Here is a 15,708-nt window from a genome sequence, read left to right on the forward strand (position 1 = left end):
CTATTTATTAAAAAAAATTAGGAAAGTGATTCACAAGACTGCCAGTGAAAAGCAAATTTTTGTCAGAAACATGCTGTTTCCTGCCTTCAACGGGTTGTAAACCTTGAGAACGGTCTCTTCGTATTTTTTCGGCACTAACGATAGGGTCTAACCAGAAAGTACTGAGCCCAATTTAATGCCTATCTACCTTATTTAGGCCTATGACTCATTTTTTTGATTTAGTTAATTAATAGTTTAGGTAGTTATTCCAAGGTAGGCCGATGTCGAAAAAAACTAGTTTAAGATTCTTTCTACCATTTGGAAATTCCCTCGCTGTCTGTCAAAAACAGTGAGTTGCCATCGAATTTATTGTTTCCGATGGAAAACCACCATCAAACATCTTACAAAATGTTGATGACAAGCTGCAATGCGCTACAGCACAGTTAAAAATTGAGGATCTAGTCTAGGACCAGTCACTTTCATGTTTCGTTTGAGTAACTCTCTAGCGCCATTTTGAGAGCAGTTTTATACATACAGTATTTACATTTGCTAGTCGAAGTACTTGCATCTTCGTTTTTTCAAATTCGTAAGCCCATCACTTATTTTAGGACAAATCGTAGTGCCGGTGAGTTTTAGCCACAGTGGCGCAGCCTGCTTATGAGGGAGCCATTGTAAACACAAAAGATTTGAATGTTTTTGGGTTTATAACGGTTTCGAATTATCAAACATTCACCGGAAACTTTGTTTTCCGACAGTTGATTGGCCACAAGAAATTTTACTTCAAACTCATATCACTTTTTTATTAAATCTTTTTTATTGCAAATGGTTTTTATACCACTCCTTAACAATGAAAATTTTACGTATATTGTTAGTATGACAGCCAATCAGTCAGAGAACGCACAGCTCTGGACAAGTTTTCCACAAGCCAGACCCACATTACAGCCCAACTTAAACCCATTGAACAGCAGCCTGTACAGCTTTAACTTAAAGTACAGTACTTAAATAAAGCACTTTTCTGCACTATCTGCGTACAAATTTTAAACAACTTGTTTGCATGTCAATGCTAAAGTTTTTCGAGTCCAACACAGTAGCCTAACGGCACCGTTGGTTGATATTGACTTCAAACAAAACACCAAATTGTTTTAAAAGACTTTATAAAATAGAGTTATTTTCATTTGAACTTGTCGCTCTTCCACATTTTATTCATCTTAGTTTAAATTTATGTTTTGTATTATGACGAAGTTTTATCTAAGTTAAGTTCTTTTGCAGCAAGTGTAAACTTTACTGCACAGTAAATAAAGCTTTCGGTACCTGTTGAAATGTAAATAGTCTAAATATCCTGTTAAAAATAAATAGTCTAAAGTGTAAATGCGTTTTCACATAAGCAACTATTGCACGGTGAGCTATAAAAATATATTTTGTTACAAAATAAAATACAAAAAAGCACAGTATTATGCCACTGAATAAATCACACACTGTGCATAATGCCCTAATATCGCCAATAAAGACGGTCGTTGTATACAAAAATAAACTAAAGAGGCTAAAACCTGGACACGAGGTTTGGCATCTTTGCCGTTCCGTCTATTGTCTTTAAACTTTCAACTACCAGGAATAATCCTGCATACGATAAAAAAAAATTGCATCTAAACATCATAATCTTAGAATAGGATATGAAAGGCATACAGCAGAGATGTAACCTACCGGCTCTGTAGAGGGAGGTAGCTGTGGGGAAGCGAAGCGACAACCAACCCATAAAAAAACAAACTGATATGTAACACTAAAGACTAAGGCAACGTTTGTTGATACTGTTTCTTTAGCTCTTATAATAACATTCGGCCCTTTAAATTACTCCGGCTCCCATAAAATTGTCTGCCATGTACGACGTCACTGCTTCAAAATGCATGTTATTGCACAGCAAGAATTATATAGATTTCGATAAGTTTCGTGTTATACAAAACATTTTCGTGCCATCAATGACATTGATGTTGAAAAGATTCTCTAAAAAATCTTTGGTTTAAAGACCTTTTGAGTTTTCAAAAATCCGAGCTTTATCAATATTAGAAATTTAATGATTCGTTGCTTCAAACTTGTGTCATTGAAACTTTGGAGGAAAAAGTAATTTAGCAAAGATAATTTTTATCACTAAAATAGCACCAAGATTGAGACTAGCTATATCAAACACTGGAGCTGACAAAAGCTTTTGCAGTTCCAGAGCTTAAGATAAAGCTCTGGAACTGCCTCTACAGATCCAGTACGTTGAAGATTGTGAATACAATTTTTCCTGCAATTTCATGCAACGGTTTTCCGTCACGCACTAAAGCACCATCCACAAGCCGAAAACTACTTGCTCTTCTTAACACACGGACTTTCTTTAAAATGATTTGAAATGTACATGAAATTTTCTGTGGTGAGATGTTCTTACCGGTATGAGCAAAAGAGTATTAAAAAATCTTAAAGGGACATTGTCGGGTCAAACCATGTGGTTGCAGGCGACTAAGAGTAAGCTCATATACTTTTTGTAATGGTACAGAACCTGCTTGAGGTAAGTTAGAATCACGCCACTGGATGGTTTGAAGTTATTTTCAAATAGCCACTGATCTTGCATTGGACTTGAATATCACAATACAGCTTGAGTACATTCTATGCTCTATACGTGTTCCGCTGCAGCAGTTGAGGCGCATTTGGATCTCCATGCGCATTGTTACCAGGGAGATGCTCAAGGTCAATGAATTGACGCAAATGGAATTTGGTTGCCTGCTGCTGTGACATCATCCTTGCTGCAAACCACCCAGCAACAATCTGCACAAGCACAAGCAAGACCAACACAATGTTCACAGCTCTTTCCAACGGAAGAATGATGACATTTTCATTGAATAGCAAAAACAAAAGCAATGGCAGTTGGGGGATAACAGTGAGCAACAAGAAACCTGCCAGTTCGGGAACCTTTGAAAACAAACAAAACCTCATTAAGAACAAGACTTATAGAAAATCTACAAAATATTTCACTTATAATGAGCTGAAGAATAATACTTTAGCTACAATATTTTATTTTGCTCACCTTTTCTTGCAAATTTCCAACATATCCCAAGTAAAGTCGTATCACCTCAACAAATGAAAAAATAACCAGAATGGCAATAAGTAAAACCTTGTATGTGTCATCCAAATAATCATATTTTATACTGAGCATTAATGCGTCTGCAGTGAGCCAAAAAGGAAAGAAACAAATGTTAAAGAACATGGACATTTGTAATGGCAAGCTGGTTGCAATTTCATTACCTGAAATGCAAATATAAAATTACTTTGTAATATGAAATTTAGGCTCAAAGTCAAAGCTAACTGTACATAGCTTATTAAGCAACAAAGAAGAAAATACAAAAGTTCCCACTTATTATGCCAACCTCAGGTCCAAACTATTTTAGGTTTATTAAGCGGGAGACGAATTTCTACCACTCTTATATGCATAATTGACAATGACCAATTGTACGATCGTTAAATATTGCTAGATCTGTTAACTGCACAATGATCTGTTCTTTTAAAAAATTGCATTTTTTTTTTGAATTTGTGTCAGCAATGAGCCATGTTTTGCACAACCCAATGAAATGGGATCCAGATTAAATGGTCTGTGACAAAACGTTTGAACTAAGAACTTAAAGCATAATAAAGCGTGAAATTGTCCAAAGCAAAATAAAAAAAAGAAAATTGTGACACCTTTTTACACAAATTCAAGCAAACGTAATCGACAATTAGGCTTATGAAGAAGGGTTTTGGGCTTATAAAGAGTTTCTTTTATTACAGGAACAAATGGAAGTAATTCGGGACTGGACCTTATTGGGCTCAATAAGCGAGTAGGCCTAATCCTTTTAAGCGTGGGCTAAATAAGAGGGGGCTAATGTACCATGTAGTATGCAAAGGAGATGAAATAAGCTGAATAAAGTTAATGAATGGAAAAAAGATGGCCAAGCCTTGAAAGATTTAAAATAGCTAAAAACATGCATGATTAGCTGTTTCGAGAGTATAGTGCTTGTCTGCCTGTAGATAGCATGAGCACAAAAACTGATCTTTTCAGCTTTCTTACCTGGTAACCGATCTTTTATTTGGCTATATGAGGAATCCTGGTTAAAAAATCTTTGAGAAATATTTGTAATCGTTTGTCTGACATGCGGTGATAGCAGTTGAGTGCCAGAAAGACTACTGGTCATTGTGTTTAATTGTTTACTAAACCTGGATCAATTCAAGTTCTTAAAAAAACAATAATATATATAAGCAGAAGCTATAGTTACTGTACAATGAGTAACCATAGCCTTTAAAGCTATGGTCACCGTATGTCACAAGAGCATGATGTCATATGTTCAAGCGGATCTTTTCGGAAAATGACAAGTCACGTATGCACCATAAACTCGGTGCCATATCAATAAACGGAAAATTGGCAAAACCAAAACAATGAAAATATAGATTGATAAAATTACTTTTTAGAAATGAGTATAATATAGTTAAATTGTATAGCCACCAAAGCTACCCATTAACAGCAAAAATGTTATGATCAGTCATTTCCCCACCAGTGAGTAGACCAGTGAGTACAAAATAAAATTTAGGCGAGTGAATAGAGAAATCAGTTGTGCAGTAAAGGTTGCATGCAATTTCGTTCACCAAGCGTAGCCACATCCTCCTTTTTGGTGAACAAAAATTCACCTTGTGAAATTTTCATATTCTAAACAAATACCGTAAAAAATTAACTAGGCCTATACAATTTACAATATTGTAAAAGTACAAAAACAATCTTCATTCAGAAAACGTAAAATCAAATATGCTTTTAGTTAGTGCTCATAGTGCTAAGGTAAAGTATACAATTAAACATGCTGCGCAAAAGAAAACTGAAAAAAGCAAAAAAGGCACTATATCAAATGAGTTGTTTTAAAAATGAACCAAGTTTGATAAAAAAAAAACTACTCAGCTGTGTTGAATTGAAATCTTTTATGGAATTTTCCATGCAGACATGACGATTGAGCTACACAGGTTGACACAAAAGCGTTACAAGGTATTAAGGCAACTGTTCTTCATTGTTAAAAAGTCAGCAAAAAAAAGCCTCTTCACGCATTTCAAATGATTACGGTAAGTAGGGGGCCATAGCCTCAGAGGTTTGACGGTCGAGTTATATGCTTTAGTAATGCATTTTTAAAAAAAATTTCCATTTAGTGGCACTTAGTAGATAAAATGATTCATAGATGAAACTTCAATAAGCAACAACTTCCCTGTCCACCTCGATGACCGAGCCTGTGTCAGTGGTTTAAAGCCTCTACAGTCTACAAGTATGTAAAACAACTAAGATCAAGCTTGCAAGGAAGGTTTCCCAGTCCAAGGGTGAACATTCCCAAAATTAATAAACCAGTCAGCCATTGTAATACTTTTTTGCATTTAGTCTAGGTTGCTTTAAATCCCCAACATTTGACTCTTGCTAAGCTGCAAAACTATCCAGCTATCCCTTGTCCACAAAAATAAAAGTACTAGGATTTGACAATCAAATCAACTGAACGTTTGCTTTTTGCTGAAAATTGAGTGTATCTTTCTCCAAACCATCACGGAAATAGCCAATGACCATAGGTCAACACTAAACACCCAAGAATAAAACAGATCAGAAATTGACAAATATGCCTGTGACAACACTGAATTCGTTTGTTCGTAGAAACATAGAAATCACAATTTTCTTTTCTTTGAAAAACATTGTTGTAATACTGATATCATCCTACAACAGGGATCACCAATCACACCCAATCTGTTGAATCACAACTACAGATTGCAGACTGTTGAACTGAACATTTACCTGGTTCGCGACTCGCGAGCATCTTTTTTCAGTCACCTGAACTCACCCTTTCTCAAACAAGTTTGGAAACCTTTACTTTTGAACAAGGCCTATGAGAGGGGGGTGCGGAGGGTACGGCGTACCCTTGAGGGCCCAGGCCTGTGTTAATTGGGGGGCCCGAAATTCTGATTTTATACTTTACGCGCAAAAGTGTTTGGTTAAAACCATCCTAAATGACTAAATTCAAGTATAAAAATTGTTATTCTTTAGCCCTGGCCCTGGGGGGCCCGTAATGTAGCAAAAGGGCCCGGAAAGGTAATGGAGTGCATTGCGAGCACATTAGGGGCCCAAAGTGGTGATTCAGTGCTTTACGTGCAAAAATTTTTTGTTAAACACCCTAAATTAAATTATAAAAGCTGGCTATTCTCCTGACCGTGGGTGGGGCATAGTGTAGCAAAAGCAGGTTTGAGAAAAAAACGGGCAAAAAAACCCGGGTGTTTTTGTATTTTTTAAAAACTATTTGGAAAAGGTAGTTTCACGCTTGTTTCGCTCAAAATGAATTTAAGAGTTGGAGCAGGAGCCGGAGTCAATACTTTCAGAGCAGGAGCGGAGCCGCAATAAAAAAAAAGTGACTTCGTTTACGTCTGCTAAGCATGTGGTGAATTTAAAAGTTAATGAAGAAAGGTTATTGGTCAGATGATTAATTTGATTATGTTTTACAAGATGTTATGTTTGAGCTTTGGTAAATAGCTTGACTTGTTGTAGCCTAGCTACCAGATACATTTTTGTTCCAGACAATGGTTCACCTAATCAAACGTCATATAAAAAACCGTTCAAGTCTACTGAATATTACGTCATGGAAGTTGCTAGAAAATGTGCCAAAATTGCACCATCGTTCATAAGACTTGTGTCAAACCTGTTTGGACCTGTTTGGGCCTGTTTCAGTTTGAAACCTGTTTAAACAGGAAATATTACATCAGCTTTAAACACCTGTTTGAATGACTTCATAATTGTCTTTCATTATTGCGTCACAGTACTGCATATGTGAGTTTGAGATATTGCTATCTATTCTGGTCATTCGTAAAATGATTGTTTGAAAGTTGGCCGCACATTTAACTGTTGGCTTAGTGCTTGCTAGCTGGACAAAAGTTCCGTCTTTTATCCAAGTAATCTGTATCGTAGTGACAGTTTTTAAAGGTGTACGGCGTTGCATCTCGATTTCGATAGCCGCGGGCTAATTTTACAGAAATACACATTGAATAGACGTTTCAAGGAGTGTTTCTTTTTCGGTCGATGCATACAGACGAACGGATTCGGGAATCTTATGTTACAATTTTCCCACGAAGAGATTATGGTTTACCGCTGTGACCAATTTTACACTCAGTAACGTTAACGGATCATGTTTTATTAAACACAGAAAAAAATAAGAAAACAACTACTAAATCCAACATTTCAACACCACATAGTGTCCTCATCAGGAATAATTATAAGCTACATCTAACAGAAATAAAAAAATGAATTTGAAAATTTTACATGAAAGCTGTAGCCTACAAGCGACACCTCTTAACAGCACCATCAACAACAATACTGACACACAAATTCAATGTAGGATACACAAATTGGCGAGGGACAGATCACATGATATGCACAACACTAAACACTATTTTTATTGCAGCCTGATAGCCTACTATTATTGCGCACAGATGTCCAATTCTGCAGTAAAATGTTGTATGGTTTGCAATACGCCTAAGCAAACATCACACGTTTTTCCCAAGACAAAGGGGGCCCGAAGTGAGAGGGGGGCCCGGAAAAACTCTTCATATCCCTAGTGAAAATTTCTCTCAGAGGCCCTGCTTTTGAACAATGGTGACCAACCGTGGCACGCAAGCCGCGTACGACTCGTCAACCTTTCATTGGCACTTATTTAAGTTCCGTTTTAGCCTACAATGCAACCGTGCCAATTTTTTTTTAAGATAAATACTCATTTCGGTCCCAAGACGATATAACGATCTCGTTTTGTCGCTTCTACCTTTTTCTAGACCTTTGCCATCTTGACGTGGATTGTTTTCGCTGTGATGGTCAGAAATAAACACAACTGAACTAAAAAAAACAACTGGTTTACTGCGTGTAATTTTTTTCATCTCGTTATTAAGATTTTAAGTCCAAAACCATATAGTAAATCATTTGTTTATTTTATAGGCTATAACATTCTGGTTAATCGGGTAACGAAGGCTACATATGCATAATCTGCCTAATTAAACAAAATAAAAAGTATTGCTTTGATTAACGGAATATTTTTGCAAGACCTTATGTTAGATTTTCAACAGGTCTTTGAAAGGCCTGCCTTTCGTTTTACCGCATTACTCCCGTTAATTTGTGTATTCGCCACCTAGCGTCGTTTCCCCTTCATTGTTATGTTATCGCTCTTTGCAAATGGCAACACTCACCACGAGATTGTCTATGGAACTTTCGAGACGTTTTCGTTTTTGCTGCTAGTTTGCCAGCTAGCCGAACTTGTTAGTCACTGTAGTTTGTGACTGAAAGTTGATTGATTGATGTTTATGCTTTGTTAGCTGCTTCTCTGTTATGTACTTCTACAGGACTTAAGTTTGACAACTGCTATGGTAATACTTATTTGCGTGTAGGCTGAATTCCATATTTGCAGCTTGCTATCTCAAAGTTCAACTTACTGGTGAGCGTACTTGTGATGTAATAATGTTTTTTGTAGCTGAATGTTGACTGTCTACCGTAAACAAACGTAACGTATCTCTGATGTGCGTAAATTGTTGTTAGGCTAATACTTCAAACTTAAATATTGCAGAGTCAATCACTATAGAATCCTTCGCGTACAAGTGCATCATTTGGCATTACTGATCCGGTCATACTACCGGTACGTTCATTATTCTGAATTGTATGATTGATTGATTTGTGTCGTGAATTGTGGATTTATGTTTACTACTGAATTATTGACCAATAATTTGTCAGCCTAATGGAAATTAATTCTCGTAAACCGATCTTAACTAGGCCAAGTGAATTGCCACGTTTCTTTGTTTTTTAATGATTATTGACCTAGCGTTATGGTTGTACGGTACGGTAGCCTACGTAATAATTGTGTAAGGTAACATCGCGAATTTATTTATTCAGTGCGTCATTGGCCAACCTGTGGAACTTGTGTACCGTACAGTGGATTGAGAACTGTTTGTCAACAAATTTGGTACGTTTATCAGTTCGACTGTTGTGCTTGCTGAATTGTGACTAGTGTCTTATGTTGTGTTATTTCTTGACAGAAAAACCGTATAAACTTCATTGCTGCGAAGCAGTCATTGGAAACCGAGTGATTTCTTCAAGTTGGCGTGCTTTAACAGTGCTCAGTCCTGCCGGGTGGATTAGGAAAATCGTGACGTCACCGGCGCAATTAACTACCGCACCTGTTGTGTTCGCGTCGCACACAACATCGTTTTTCAAATTTGGCATCAAAGCTTGACCATCTTTGAACTGAAGCTGATTTCGTCAATCGAACCGAACTGCTGATCTTCACCAACCTGACGATCAAATTTGCGTTTACTTACCTAGTTCCCATCAGTGTTACGTGACATCTCTCATTTGCTGAAGTTAGCTTATGCTGTTACGAAGCGGATTTGCATACACAGCTATGGATTCCAAAGCCGAAGCTATTCAACAAGCAGCTGATACTTTGAGAGACAGCTACAAGCGTGGTGAACAACTGATGAGCAAACGTGAAAACCTCACAGAAGTGCAGACTATCCTGTTAGAAATTGACAAAAATTATGCCTCTTTAATGGCGCTTTGTGTCGATGTCCCTGAGAATGAACAAATTCCAGGAGGCCTTTCAACTAAACGAGATTACATTCAAGGTAAAGAAGAATTTGCTGATAGAGTCAAACAGTGGTTCTCGGAATGCGAGAGGACAGACACTAAAACTCCTCCACTACGCTCACATCACTCGTCCTTGCGTACTCATTCCCATCGCTCCAAATCCGGAAGCATTCGGTCATCGAGTACAATGTATAGTTTGCGTCAACGTGAAGCACATGCCAAATTGGAACTAGCTCGTTTGACAAAAGAACAGAATGATGCCAGGCGACGAGAGGAAGAAGAACTAGTTCGCATGGAACAAGAGAAAGCTCGCTTTGAACGTGAGAGAGCCGAAGCTGAAGACCTGCGTCAAATTAAAGCTGCTGAAACTGAAGCCGCACTCTGGCAAGATGATTCTTCTTCGGTTATCAATATTGGATCAATGACACCCGTACGATTGCCACAGCAAACCTTCACTCACAAAGACACACACCTGGAACCTCTGCGTCACGGTGATGAGCGGCACAAACAAGAACCAACTGCAACGTCTGCAAGAATGCCAGACCAAAAGGTAAATTACCCTTGTTATTATACTAGCCGACAACCTGATCTTTCAGAACGACTTCTACCTAAACCAGATGTTAAGAAATTCTTTGGTGACCCGCTCGATTTCTGGGCTTTCTGGCACCGTTTTAAGTCCCATATTTCTGATTGGTTGACACCCGACAGGAAGATGTCTTACCTCATGCAGCACTGCTGTGATGCAGTCTGTGAACAAATAAGGCACCTTGCCGACAGCAGCGAAGGTCACAACTGCTATGATGAAGCGTGGGAAGAATTGAAACGGAGGTATGGCCAACCTCACGTTATTGCGCATGCTTGCGAGGAACGCTTGAGAGCTGTTACCAGAATTTCTCACCACGAACCCGAACAATTGGAGAAGTTGTCCGTCCTGTTAAAAAGATGTTGTTCATCATTGAGCTCAAACACCGAAGCTTCGAACTTGGATACCGTGCAGTTTATCACCTGCCTTGCGAATAAGCTGCCAGTGTCTTTGAAAGAAAAGTGGGTAATTGAAGCTCTGAAAATCAATGATGACACTGGAAAAGTGGCTGGATTCCAACACTTTGCTGACTTCATAACGAACGAATCTAGGATTGCCAATTCAATCTATGGCATGAAACTCTTTTCATCAAATGTCGACAAACTTAACAAGCCTGACACCAAAGGGAAACAAAAGGCTGCACTGTTTAACGTAGTGACAAAACCTACTGAAAGATCTGGACAGCTCCGAATTGGCAACAAGCGACTCATACAATGTATCCTGTGCGATAATACACATTATTTGCAACACTGCAAAGAGTTCAAAGCCCAATCCGTCACTGAACGGGAGCAATTTGTAAGGAAGAACAAATTGTGCTTAAACTGTCTTGGACCAGATCACATACGTGCCGACTGCAGAAGCCGAGGTAAATGCACTGAATGCGGAAGCTCATCACATCATTCTCTGTTACATCGGTATCTGGTCACAACTGGAGAACACGTCCAGAGACGACACCCTAACCCCATTGCTAATAGAAATGATAGCCAGCCAGATGATTCCGGAAGAAGACCATCAGCAAGGAACACAAATGAAGTTGTAGAAACCTTCCATTCCAGAACAAGCAACTCGGCAACTTACTTGGACATCGTTCCCGTACGTGTGACAGGAGAAGGAAAGGTAATACATACTTATGCTCTCCTAGATTCTGGTTCAAACCGCACCTTTTGTGAACAAAAACTTGTAGAGATGCTTGAACTGAAACCTGAGCCATCTGGTGACTTCCAGGTGCAAACACTGTCTTCGAGTGGACCATATTCCTTCAGTTCTTCAACTGTAGCGTTGAAAGTTCTACCAGTAGTTGGCGGCGAAGTGCAAGAACTGACAGATGTGATCGTCGTTGACAAGATACCTACCAAGCCAACTCCAGCGCCTTCTCCGGAGTATCTGCAAACGCACAAGCACCTCCAAGGCATTGACTTGAAGCAACTGGACCATGGTACAGTTACACTGTTGATCGGAAATGATCATGCTGTCGCCCACCGATGCATTGAAAGCCGCTTTGCACCTAACCCGAAGCAAGGACCTGATGCAGTCAGGACACCCTTAGGCTGGTTGCTTAGAGGTACTCGTCCGAAGGAGAAAGGCTTAGGCAATTTCGATACTGAATCCGACATTTCAAATTTTCTTGTCCGTGGCATGAAGTGGCCCACCGATGTAGAAGACTTGTCCGATTTAATAATTACTGATGAAGGAGAAACGTTTTCTCCAACAGCTGACACCGACCTTTATGATAAGGAAGGTCTAATGAATCTGCTACGAACCCACAAGGAACTGCTAGAATTTGGGTTTAATTTCTCGAGGGAAGATCCCATAGCTTATGACATGATGTCTCGTCATCTCGAACATGTAGACGGCCATTATCGCTTACCATTGCTATGGCGTAATGACACCGTCGAGCTTCCAGACAGCCGTGACATGGCTCTACGACGACTAGATAGCCTGAAGAAACGCCTACAACGTGACAGCGCTCTTCATGAAAGGTATGCAACACAAATGCAAATCACCTTGGACAAGGGCTATGCTGAGATCATTCCTCAAGACGAAGTCAACAATGACTGCCGCAAGTGGTACATACCTCACCATCCTGTACTTAACCCAAAGAAACCAGACAAACTTCGTATAGTCTACGACTGCGCTGCAACGTCATGCGGAAAGTCACTAAACGACTTTCTGATGAAAGGCCCAGATCTCATGAACTCTCTTGTTGGCGTCCTGCTGAGATTCCGCAAAGGACGTATAGCCATAATTTCAGACGTGGAGGCAATGTTTTACCAAGTCAGGATCTCACCGCGTGACCGCGATGCCATGAGATTCTTTTGGTGGCCAAACGGAGACCTATCCAAAGATCCTTCGGCTTATCGGATGAAAGTGCACATTTTCGGTGCAAAGTCGTCCCCCAGTTGTGCAACATTTTGCTTGCGCGAAACTGCTAGAGAGCACGGGAAGTACTTCGACCCGCATATTGCTGAAGTGGTGATGAAAAATTTCTACGTTGATGACTGCTTGGTGACCGTTGAAAGCGAAGAAGCAGGAATCAAATTGGTCCATGATTTACGAAAGCTTCTCGGTATGGGTGGCTTCAGACTAACAAAGTGGTTATCCACCAGTGAGAAGCTAATGAAGATGCTCCCCGATGAAGAAAAATCAAAGGCAATGCTTAACTTGTTGCCCTCAGAAAGCCCAAGAGAGCGCGTCTTGGGTATAAACTGGGACGTTACAAGCGATGAGTTCCAGTTCACAGTTGACTTACCAGAAGATCCACCTACAAAGAGGAAGATGCTGTCCATAACCAACTCCCTCTATGACCCACTTGGATTTGTCTCACCTGTCATACTTGAGGCAAGGCTCATTTACAGCGATGTTTGCCAGAAGAAGCTGGGATGGGATGAGGCGGTCGACGAATCTAATCTGAAGAGATGGATTGCCTGGAGGAACAGTTTGCTCCACCTGAGAGACATCAGGATTCCTCGTTGCTACAAGCTGAAAGTCAGCGGCCCGCCTCCTCAAGTGCAGCTGCACTTCTTTTCTGACGCCTCTTCTGTTGCCCGGGGTGCAGTTTGCTACCTGCGATCCATACTACCTGACTCGAGTGTAATCTGTAGTCTTGTGATGGGGAAATCACTTCTTCCAGGTCCGGGCAGACACACGATTCCACGCCTTGAACTGGAAGCGGCATTGGATGCTGTTAATCTCTCCCGTGTTGTGAAGCAAGAGTTAGAGTTACCTGATTGTCCATGTCTATACTGGACAGACTCTATGATTGTGCTGCAGAGCCTGCTGGCTGACAGCAAAAGGTTCCCTACCTTTTCACGAAACCGATTGCAAAAAATCTTGAACCATACCAAAGTGTATGATTGGCACCATGTCGACACGAAGCAGAACCCTGCTGACCAAGCATCAAGGGGCATGACGGCCAAAGCCTTGATGCATTCTGGGATGTGGCTCAATGGCCCAGATTTTCTGAGGAAACCCCCAGAAGAATGGCCCAATCAAACCGCTCAGCAACCACAATCTGAAGATATCTTTGCTGCTTACAAACCAAAGAGAGAAATCGAAACCTTTACTGCTTCTACGACTGAAAGCCAAGGAACCAACAAGTTAGTCTCCTACTTCTCATCTCTGCGCCGACTGAAACTATCAGTAGCTTGGTTCCTGAGATTCAAATCGTACTTACTGATGCGCATGAAGAAAGAAACCCAGATTACACTGAAAGGACCAATCAGTGTGCCAGAACTTGATGAGGCAGAAATTGAGTTAATCAAATACGAGCAGCGTCAGAGTTTTCCTGCCTGGATCAAATCTCTATCCAAAGGAGAACACCCAAACATGCCCAAATCCAAGAGGATCCCACTCGAAAAACTCAGCCCTGTCCTAATGAAAGATGTTCTACGTGTTGGCGGAAGAATCGACAGATCCGACTTACCGTTCGAAACGCGACATCCTGCTATCATAGCTCCAGAGCGCCACTTAACGGACTTGATAATTGAACATTGTCATACCAACGAATCGAAGCACATGGGTGAAAGCCATACACTGAACAATATTAACCGAAAATACTGGATAGTTAATGCCAAAGTTGCGGTTAAAAGGGTACTTGCAAGATGCCTGCCTTGCCGGCGAAGGACCGCAAAACCTAGACAACAGCTCATGGCAGAACTGCCAGAAGCAAGGTTACAAATGTCACAGCCACCATTCTCACAGACTGGCGTTGACTTTTTTGGGCCGCTAAATGTCCGAAACAGACGAAGTGACATTAAGAGATACGGCTGCCTTTTCACATGTCTCACAACTAGAGCCATTCACTTGGAAGTGGCACCAGACCTGACAACTGGCGCATTCATAAATGCCCTACGGCGTTTCATAGCTCGCAGAGGCCCCATCAAGAAAATCTTCTCTGACAATGGAACCAACTTTGTGGGTTGTGAAAGAATCTTGAAGCAAGCCCTCGATGAGTGGAATCAGAACCAGATCCACCAGAGCCTTCGACAACAAGGAATAGAATGGTCATTCAACCCCCCAACAGCCAGCCATATGGGTGGAGCCTGGGAGAGAATGATTCGCACAGTACGTCAAATTCTTATGAACATCTTACCAAAACAACCACTCGATGATGACACATTGCACACATTACTTCTTGAAGTAGAAGACATCGTCAATTCAAGACCACTCACCGATGTGAAACTGGAAGTTGATGGCGACTTACCTCTTACACCTAACCACTTGTTGAAGTTGAATTCTTCATCGAATTTACCGCCAATGTTAAGCTGCGACAGAGATGGCTACCGACCAAGTGATCGATACCGCCATGTGCAGTTTCTGGCAGACACCTTTTGGAAGCAGTGGGTTAAGGAATACCCACGATCTGTGATGTCAAGAGCAAAGTGGCTTCACAGAAAGGAGAATATCCGAAGAGGAGATATCGTCCTTTTGATTGATGACTCTGCTCCCAGACAACGATGGCCACTAGGCAGAGTAATTGAAACATTTCCTGATCGTCACGGCGTTGTTCGTTCCGTAGAAGTGAAGACTGCAACCGGATCTCTGAAGAGACCAATATCCAAACTTTGTGTAATTGTTCAAAGGGAAGAAGATGATCCAGATGAAGATGAGACACCAATAGACACCGTTCAGATTTTGCTGGAAGATCAGAGCGATGAGGAAGAGTCAAAGGACTGAACTGTTACATGACAATAGACTGTTGAAAAACTTTTATTCATGAAAAGAATGACCCAGTTTGGCCCTTCTTTGGCCCGGGAGTGTTAGATTTTCAACAGGTCTTTGAAAGGCCTGCCTTTCGTTTTACCGCATTACTCCCGTTAATTTGTGTATTCGCCACCTAGCGTCGTTTCCCCTTCATTGTTATGTTATCGCTCTTTGCAAATGGCAACACTCACCACGAGATTGTCTATGGAACTTTCGAGACGTTTTCGTTTTTGCTGCTAGTTTGCCAGCTAGCCGAACTTGTTAGTCACTGTAGTTTGTGACTGAAAGTTGATTGATTGATGTTTATGCT

General features: G+C 40.5%; 2 protein-coding genes across 3 annotated transcripts; one reads left to right on the top strand and one right to left on the bottom strand.

Moving 5' to 3' along the window:
• Positions 1-1,354: 1,354 nt before the first annotated feature.
• Positions 1,355-5,515, bottom strand: LOC145772102 (transmembrane protein 17-like). Of its 2 annotated transcripts, XM_082583937.1 has the most exons (4): positions 4,536-5,515; positions 4,055-4,200; positions 3,038-3,255; positions 1,355-2,922 (listed from the first exon to the last, which is right to left on the bottom strand). In XM_082583937.1, exons 2-4 carry the CDS (start codon positions 4,176-4,178, stop codon positions 2,620-2,622), a joined length of 645 nt encoding a protein of 214 aa, XP_082440063.1. In that variant the 5' UTR covers positions 4,179-4,200; positions 4,536-5,515; the 3' UTR covers positions 1,355-2,619. The 2 variants fall into 2 exon arrangements, with proteins under 2 accessions (XP_082440063.1, XP_082440062.1); XM_082583936.1 differs by having other exon boundaries at positions 4,055-5,515.
• A 3,913-nt stretch (positions 5,516-9,428) lies between these two features.
• LOC145772515 (uncharacterized) lies at positions 9,429-15,371 on the top strand. The gene has a single exon (XM_082584386.1). The coding sequence runs from the start codon at positions 9,429-9,431 to the stop codon at positions 15,369-15,371; it is 5,943 nt and encodes a 1,980-aa protein (XP_082440512.1).
• Positions 15,372-15,708: the final 337 nt, after the last annotated feature.

This window comes from Aplidium turbinatum, chromosome 6 (genome assembly GCF_918807975.1).
Source record: "Aplidium turbinatum chromosome 6, kaAplTurb1.1, whole genome shotgun sequence".
In the NCBI taxonomy this organism is placed as follows: Eukaryota; Metazoa; Chordata; class Ascidiacea; order Aplousobranchia; family Polyclinidae; genus Aplidium; species Aplidium turbinatum.